An 8,547-nucleotide genomic window follows, 5' to 3' on the forward strand; every position below is an offset into this window, starting at 1 on the left:
TATAACACATTTAGCATAATTGAATAATGGCCTTCCCACAGGTGACACTAGGTGGAAAAATATATTCAAGTCTTTATTCAGCTGTGATTATGCTTCCAAACAGTAGCTTGTTAAATAAAATAGTAATAAAGTGCCAATTCTTTTTTATAGTTTATATTTCAAAAATATTTCAGTCCTACTTGCGTCAGACACCAGTCTCATCCCAGTCCTCCCTTGCTTGGAGGTTGCCTTTTTTTAATGTTTTCTGCTGCAACAGAATGACTCAGAATGAGTTTTAATTATGGCTGTAGCCTGAATGATCCTGCAGAGCTCATCATTAGATCCTGGGAGAAGCTAATGGCTTATCTGTTCTGTGTAATTGTTCAAATCTTCTTCTCCATCAGTTTTCCATCAGTGATAGCTCATTTGTTTGAATTGTATGCTAGTGAGTCAACTACTCAAAACTTAAAAATACACTCTGGCAACTGAATAGAACAGTACATTTTGAAGTTATTTTCTTAGAGCATAAAATTGGTGTGAGTTTTGAAATACTGTATCCTCATGGAGCTGCACTGATTAGCAGTATCTGATATGCTTTTATAACTAATGTTAGTCTCACTCAATGACACAAGTGATTAAGCAATTTGTGCCTCCTGACACAGTAGCAGAAAACTTATTTCTCAATTCTCAACTTATGTGGCACTGATAGTAAGCAATGATTTTAATATCTTTGTTCAACAGCCAGCAGCATGGTTAATATCCAGTTTGTTAAAGTCACAAATCCCTTTCAATGATCCACAAATAAAAGTCCTTCTGCTAAAAAGCAAATTTTTCTTCCAGTGCTCCTTGAAGCATGAGGTGCTGGTTTGGTCAGCAGCACAGGCTTACTGGCAGTGATGGCAGCACCTGGGCATTTGACACCTGCCATTGCAACTCCCTAAACTGTGAGGCAGATTGGTTCCTGGGGGAAAGGGAGGATCCAGGTGTTCATGGAAAAGAAAACTGAATGGCTTTCATGAAGAAAAACTGTTTGGGGAGAATTCATAACCTCAATGAGCAAACTAGTGACATGTAAAAGCAGGTTTGATGCGCTGCTGGACAATCCCCTGGAGCCCTGCTGCCATTTGTGGGTGGGTGGAGACTGTGCTTGCTGTGACAGAAGAAATAGTTACTAGGGAGGAGAATAAATTGCACTTCTAATGCACCTGTCCCCTGTAAGAAAAACCCAACACACCTCTAAAGACACATGCCGCACCTTCTACCTCTGTGCAGGAAAACCTGGGAGACATGACTCCCTCCTGGGTAGCAGGACACTCCCAGCTGAAATCTGAGTTCTCCCCTGCCTGAAACCGCAGCGCCAAAAGAGCTTCTTCAGAAAACACATCCCTGGTGGCTAATTTATCACTGGGGGAAAAGGGATCACAGAACCTAAACTGATCTGGGAATGCAAAAGAGACACACAGAGGAGTTTCTGAGCCTGCACTTGCAGGCCATGGAGAGGTTTTGGCACAGCTGAGTTTCAGTGGGATCAGAGTCCCCTAGACATACAGCAGCACATCTCCCCTGTACCTTCTCCTCTGCCTGAGAACTCAGAAAGGAGAGTCTTTAAAGGTCTCTCACCTGTTCTGCCCACAACAGGTGTAATTTTGCTGGGGGATTTTGGGGAATTAATCTGTTGTATCTATCTCTCTTCCCTGTTACCCCAATTAAATGCTTATAAGAGAGCTTTTTCTCCTCCTACTTCATTTCAGCTTCAGGATAAAACTAAGTGATTCCCAATGTATCGTTTTATTATTAAAAGTTATGCTGAGTGGATTCCATTGAAACCAGTATTTGCTGAAACTTCTCAACAGCTGTAGGTCCAGAAAAATCTTATGCCTTCAGGTATGTTCCAAGGCTCTTCATGCTGTGCTGGGACCACTTTCATTTCAAAGCACTATTGTGGCTTTGGTTCTGCTGACCCTTAATTCTCATATACTGTCAATCCTGGTGTTTATTGCCATTTTGGGGCATTTGCCCTCCAAATCTTAACAGATTTTTCTTCTTTAAAACTATTGATTGAGATTATTTACCCCCTGCAGCTATTTTTGTTCCTTCATGGGACTGCTAACATCAACGCAGAGCTCCTCTTGCCTTTCTGTGTGTCTACCTGCTCAAGAAGATTCTTCAACTGCACCAGCAGTTTTCACACAGACAAGCCTGAGAGTGAAAGAGCAGTGACCTCAGCACTGGCAGGGAATTAAGCCTATAATCTAATGGGGTTTCTTTTTCCATTTCTAAATAATGGGATTCTATTAGACCAAAGTGTAGTCGCGCCATAATGATAATTTATTGTATAGCATATCTGAATTTTGCCTTTTATAAATCATAGAGAATTACAATACACAGTTATATAATTGAATCTCCTCTTGTATCATTAATATTTTTCATTGGTTAGAGAAACCCCTTTTTGTTCAGAATTCACATATGACTGGTTTTAGAATTTACAGAGGGCTTAATATGCCTATTTTTATGTGTTTCCATATTTTCATTTTTATTCCTTTTAAATATTTTGTAAGAATTCTTTAAAAGCATTTTATACTTATGAGGTTTTGTACATATCATTCTGGACAATTTTAAAGACAAATGTAGCCATAAGTTTGTGTATATATATCCTAAAATTTCAACAACAACAAAATGTCATGATCTTTGAAAAGAAATAATTGAGGTTAATTGATTCCCACATTGACATTTAAATGTATTAGTGGTATACACCAGTGAAAGTATTGATCAGTGAAAGTAATCAGCAATAATAGGAAAAATTAATCACTTTGGAAGATTTATTTGACTTCAGCTGTGGAATGCACTGTGGCCAGGACTGAAGTTGACCCTGTGAATGTAACAGGGACTATTGCCAAACAAAACAACAAAGACATGTAAATGAGGGAAAGCTGGGAGGGCACACTGTAACTTGCTATTAGAATATTGAAATAAGGAGTGGAATACAGCCTAAGACTTGTGATCTACTGTTCACAAAATCCATTTCTAGATTTGAACAGCAACAGTTGATTGAGAAGAACACACAAGAAATTTGTTTGTGAAAAATTTTTGTTAAATGTGTCATCTTCAATAAGTGGAGATTGACTTCCACCCTGAAATGGGTGGATTATGTCAGAAATTTTTCAGAATATTTTATTAACTGAAGCTGTACCACCCTGATATTCTTACTTAAGAGCTCACTTTTTTTTTCCAGAATTCAGTTAAAATCCTCACATGAACCCAATCTTGTGGCAATGAGTCTCAGTTTGACTATCTAGTGACTGGGAGTGTCCTTTTTCTGGTTCTAAGCTAAGTCAGGAATCAAACAATCCCACTGTTATGTGTTATCCTGCTTTTTTTTTCTCCTAACCAGTTTAGGAAGGAAATCAAGTGATGCAGTCACTGAGAGGTGAGATTATATCAATAAAAACCTGAAGGGACTGGTCTAATTTCTCCAGTGTTTTATTATTCATATTTAGTATTATGCAGCACAGCACTGAGTAATACAAATTATTAATTCAAATAACTTCTCCACTCCTCTGGAATTATATGTGCCCTTGATTCTTCTTACCACTTTCCTGTGAATGGCACCAGGTTTGATAGTCAGTGACTCAGGCAGAAATACTTTAGGAGCACTACATTCCCAGTGGGAATTGATTATGATGGGAGTGAAGAGCTTAGACGTCCATCTAGAGCATCCTCCTTTCCTGCAGCAGGACAAAACCACCCACACACCGTGTTTATCTAACTTTTTGTCTCCATAGAGATAGTCCCAGTGATAATTAGATTTGGATGTTTAAAGCATCACTGTTCTAAGATAGTCTGTCACATAATGCATTAGAAGTGCAGGCAGTAGCAGCAGATAGTTTTAACTACCTCTTCTTCCAGATGTAAGAGATTTTGTTATTAAAAATTAAGAGACACAGTCTTTAAATAAAGTGTATAACTTTGCCATTAAAGTAAGTTCCTCAGATATTGGCATGCTAGTTGTGGCAGAATTTTGTTTGCAATATTATCTATGGAGATTCCTGAACTGCTTCTTTTCAGAGTTCACACACCCTTTGGTGACCTTTTTAAAGATAATAGAGCACAAATATTTTGGTAGCTCTTTCTAGAAACAGTTTGATATTGTGAAATAACGACAGGGCCAAGAGCTTCTGAATGCTCCTGAGAACACTGATGTGAGATTATTTCAAACTGTAATGTCAGACTCTTTAAGTTGAAAATAAAGTAGGAATAACCTGCAGCTTGTGACAGCCTGTGGCGTGTATCTGTGTAACGGTACAGGGCACTGAACTCCACTAACACAGTTATGAGAAACCTCAATGCAAATGAAAATTTCTACCTTGTAGCAGCTCGGCTGTCACTCCCCATCTGCAAAGCTGAGACAAACACACAAGGACTCACTGAAGCTGAATTCTTTCTTGGTTCTCTGGAAGAGAGCCCTACAAGCCCCAGTGGTGGAAAGCTGCACAGAGCATCGCAGAAGGAAGTCTCTAAGCCCCACCCAGCCTGTCCATGGTTACTCACAGAGAAGCAGGAGGAGAGAAGAGATTATTCCTGGCTCCTGTTGGAAATGAGCCCAGAATGTCAGTAACTGCTGGGTGCCACAGCTGCCTGCAGGTAGCTCAGCTTCAGCTCCCTTGTCACCAGGAGAAAAGGCAGTGAGCTGGGACAGTGTAACCAGCCAGGCTGGGGCTGCATGAGCCTCCCACTCCCTGGCATGCCAGAGGTGAACAAACCCACAGCCTCTGCTCTCCAAACCATACACGGGTTTTTACCAGCCCTGAATGCACAGGTGTTTGTGGCTGTGTCCTTGGGCAGGGACTGCTGCAGGCACTCTCTCAGGAGGTTTCAATCAGTGAATTCACTTGCAAAGGCATTGAGTCTCCAAGCTCCATCTAGGTGCTCTGGGTGATGCGTGCCTCTGAGAGGAGCAACCCAAACTTTCCTGAATGTCATGTCCATGCCAGATGACCAGTTCTCTTAGCCGCAGGTTTCACAGCCTCCATTTCTTTTCTGTAATGAATAACCACAGAAATTCCTAAAATGTGTGCTTTGTTCCCCGGATAGGCTTTCCTCTTAGGAGAAATTCATATATTGATTCTATTTCTATAGACATCTTTCTGTGAAACAATACTCAAGTGAATGTTTCTGAAGACCCCATCCATGTGTTAAGGCTGATGATAGAGGCCTCAGTGCTGACATTAGATTTCAGACTGCTGGAAAGCAGAGTTTTGCTCATTTGTACTTCCCAAGACCACTTGAACTTTTATCTAATACTGTTGATAAACTTCAAGTGCAGTTTAAACACTCTTTGAAGCAGCAAGAGATGTCACTGGAATTCCCTTACTACCTCTCTTTCAGAAAGAAATGGGAATAAGAAGGCCTTTGCCTGTCATACTAGTATGAAATAATACTTCTTTTAAATTATTTTTATTTTTATAAAATATTTTAATTTCCTGGTGATATGATAGTCATGGCAAGGATCAGCCCAAAAGAGCATTCCCTCTCTCCAAAGGAAATTTTCATCCTAAAATATGAAAGCATGAGCTTTATTTTCATGACTAAAATTTCTTGAGCTGTTTCTGGATGAATTTCCCACAAATCAAGAAAATGGTTTTCCTCTCAAATCATTCCTTGGCCTACACAGTGAGCTGTTGTGTGAAGCACAAGAGACAAAGGTGTTTTTCTAAGATGGAAATAATCAGACTTAAAATCTTTAATTTTCAGATTATAGTAGCATCCCAATTGAAGCTGCCAGTTTATTTCATAGCTGTTGTTGGGTGATAGCTTATGAAAGAACAAATTAAATTGGTGGCAGAAATAGAAAGTTTCATTTCCCAGTGATATATAGCCTTCATAGAGCTGATCTGCTTTACTGATAATGAGGGTAATCTATACATAAATGTTTTTTGACTCTTAATATCCATGCCAAATGTGCACTGAGAGGTACTGATAGGTGCTAGTTTCACAGGTGTCTAGGAATTAACAGTGAGTTTTGTGTCCCATTCCCCCTCTGTACAGGGGGGATGCTTTCCGTGTAAAGAAACCCCAGATTTTGACTTCAGAAAGAGCTCATGCTTCAGACCACAGCAGTAAGCTGACAGCCTTGGCTGGGTCAGGCTCACTCAGGGGATTCCTGCCAGGTACACTTCAACAGTGTCAAAAAAAAAAAGGTGGGAGGAAAAGAGTGTTTAAAAATATATTCTGATGGACCACTGGCACTTATCATGATGCCTGCTTTTCCCATTGGTTGGTAACACTTTGATAGCTCTATTGAATAAGTGCAAATATATAAAGATTAAACAATTTAGACACATTTACTTATCATTGAAAGGGGTTGCTTTTACTAATTTTCTAGATTTTTCTAATTTTCCTAATTTTCTTTTACTAGTTTTCCTGTATGCTGGCCTTGTATTTCTTAGTAGCAAAATTAATATTTGCAGTTATGCATCCCTCAAAGAGATTCATACTGCAATCAGGAATTAATTTTTCTGCTCAAGTAGTGGAGAGAAGGAAGTGAGAGTATGTGTAAGAGCCAAATTCAATATTAGACCTGAATTCTCACTCTTGGTATTTAAAAGAGCAAACAATGAAACACTCAAATTGTTCCAAACACACAATGTGAATTTACCTCCGAACTCTTCAAAATGCAATATGATCGTATCGAATTTGAGCTGGATTGTATAATGAATTATCATTTATTTGAACAATGGAAGGGGGTAAACCCAAGAAAAATAAAACCCTCTACATTCATTTCTTTACTGGAGCATCTTTTGGTTTCTCAGGTCCTTTTGTCTAGACTTCCTTGCTTTGTGAGCCCCAGAGAACATCTTAGTGCTAAGGATCCTCTTTCCTGTTCAGCCCTCACTGGTACCACTGGTTGGCAGCCTTTTGGCATCCTCTTCCTAACTGGGCTCCTGCTAGGTGCCCCATGGCCTTCCTCTAGCAACAATCCCTAGGTTATTGATTTAACTGATACTCCTTTTTCAAGCTCCTGCCTTTTCAGACAGGCAGGAGAAGTAAACTTTGTATATTTTCAAACCATCCATTTCTACCTGACTGAGCAATCATGAAGGTTGATGAATTAACCATTCCAACTGATCTGCCATGGGCCCACTGGCCCTTAAAAATGAGGAGTGCAATATGCCCCAGGCCTCCCGTGGCTCCCCTTGCTGTGGGGGTGACCAGAATATGGAAAGCAGTGGCTTGGGAAAAGACTTATGTGTCAGCGATAGAACAGGAGTCTCCAAAAAGGACTAATGGTAAGTTTAAATACCTAAGTGGAAAATTGTGGTCAGAAATACAGAGGTGACCTTAGCTCTGTATGAACCATTATTGACAGAGACACTGCACTGTTTGGTACTATCCTAGTATCCCTTCTGCAAGGCATCTTCAGAAACAGGAGAGAGTGGTTCCATATCTGGAAAATTTGTAGAAGTTTGAGCCTTAGGGATTGTGGAAGACATAAAGAACATTGTTTATTTAACTTACCAGGAAGAAGATAGATCAAAATGCAAACCAGTTTACAGTGTGAGAAAAGAGAGGTCTAGCAGATAGGCAGCTAGATCCACTGTAGGAAGCTGAAGCCTCTGCACTGAAAATAAAGCCCAAGTTTTAGCAGGCAAAATAGTGAACTTGACCAAAAAATAGTAGTGTGTTGTCATCCCTTGATGATTTCAAAGCACAACTGCATGCCATAAAATCTAACCTCATCATCTTCACACAGCAAGGCCTGTTCAGGAGAGATATCTTTAAATCACCCTTGGCTGGTTGGTTGCTTTACTGGTAATACAGGTCTGACCTTCTCTAAAAGCTCAGGGGTCGATTCAGCCATTGAAGCAGATTGAGCACTGCAGCTTCTCCAGCAGGAAAACCTTTGCATGTAGATCACTACTAGCAGAACTGCTTGGCTGTCCACAGCTGGTTAATTCCTAGAGGCAGTCCATTTACTTTTAACAAAGATATTCTTAGATCATGGAATCACTTCTGAAAGAAAAAGTAAAATGGCAAAATCTGCCCACAATAAAAAAAACCACATATTTAAAAATGCATTCTAGTTGTTCTCCTCCATAAAATACACTTCGTACTTTATTGTAGCATTTTAAACCTGATGTTTCAAGTACTTTATTAGCAAAACAGCACTTGCGCCATTTGCCACATTTTAATCGTGCTCTCCCCAGCCCCCCCCAGCCGTGCAGATGTTGCACACTGCAGACGACAAGGCCCTTGCAAAGTTTGCTTCTCTGCCAAACCGACAGACATTTTTTTCCCTTTTTTTTTTTTCCCCACAGACTGTGCCAGAATCAGACAGAGTTCATCGCCCCGATGCCCTTGCAGCGAACCCGCGGGTGCCCGGCTCCAAGAGCTGCCCTGGCAGCGGGCACCGAGATAAGAAGGGACCCCGGCGCCTCTCGGGGAGGAACCTGTCCTTGCCTGGGGGTTTCCGACAGAGCGGGCTGCCTGCTCCACTTAGCAGAACCGGGTGCCTTCAGCCACCCCGTGCCCCGCGGGCCCCGGCACATCGGCCCCGGCTGCGGGGGAGCC

At 40.8% G+C, this 8,547-nt stretch overlaps 1 protein-coding gene across 1 annotated transcript in view; it reads right to left on the reverse strand.

Annotated features, from left to right (window-relative positions):
• Positions 1 to 8,306: 8,306 nt before the first annotated feature.
• Positions 8,307 to 8,547, reverse strand: part of PHOX2B (paired like homeobox 2B) — a 4,024-nt gene continuing 3,783 nt past the window's right edge. The window contains exon 3 of the mRNA XM_005415632.2: positions 8,307 to 8,534. Within this exon, the coding sequence (XP_005415689.1) occupies positions 8,307 to 8,534 (228 nt within the window). The remainder of the gene's footprint in view (positions 8,535 to 8,547) is intronic.

Source organism: Geospiza fortis, unplaced genomic scaffold (assembly GCF_000277835.1).
Source record: "Geospiza fortis unplaced genomic scaffold, GeoFor_1.0 scaffold40, whole genome shotgun sequence".
In the NCBI taxonomy this organism is placed as follows: Eukaryota; Metazoa; Chordata; class Aves; order Passeriformes; family Thraupidae; genus Geospiza; species Geospiza fortis.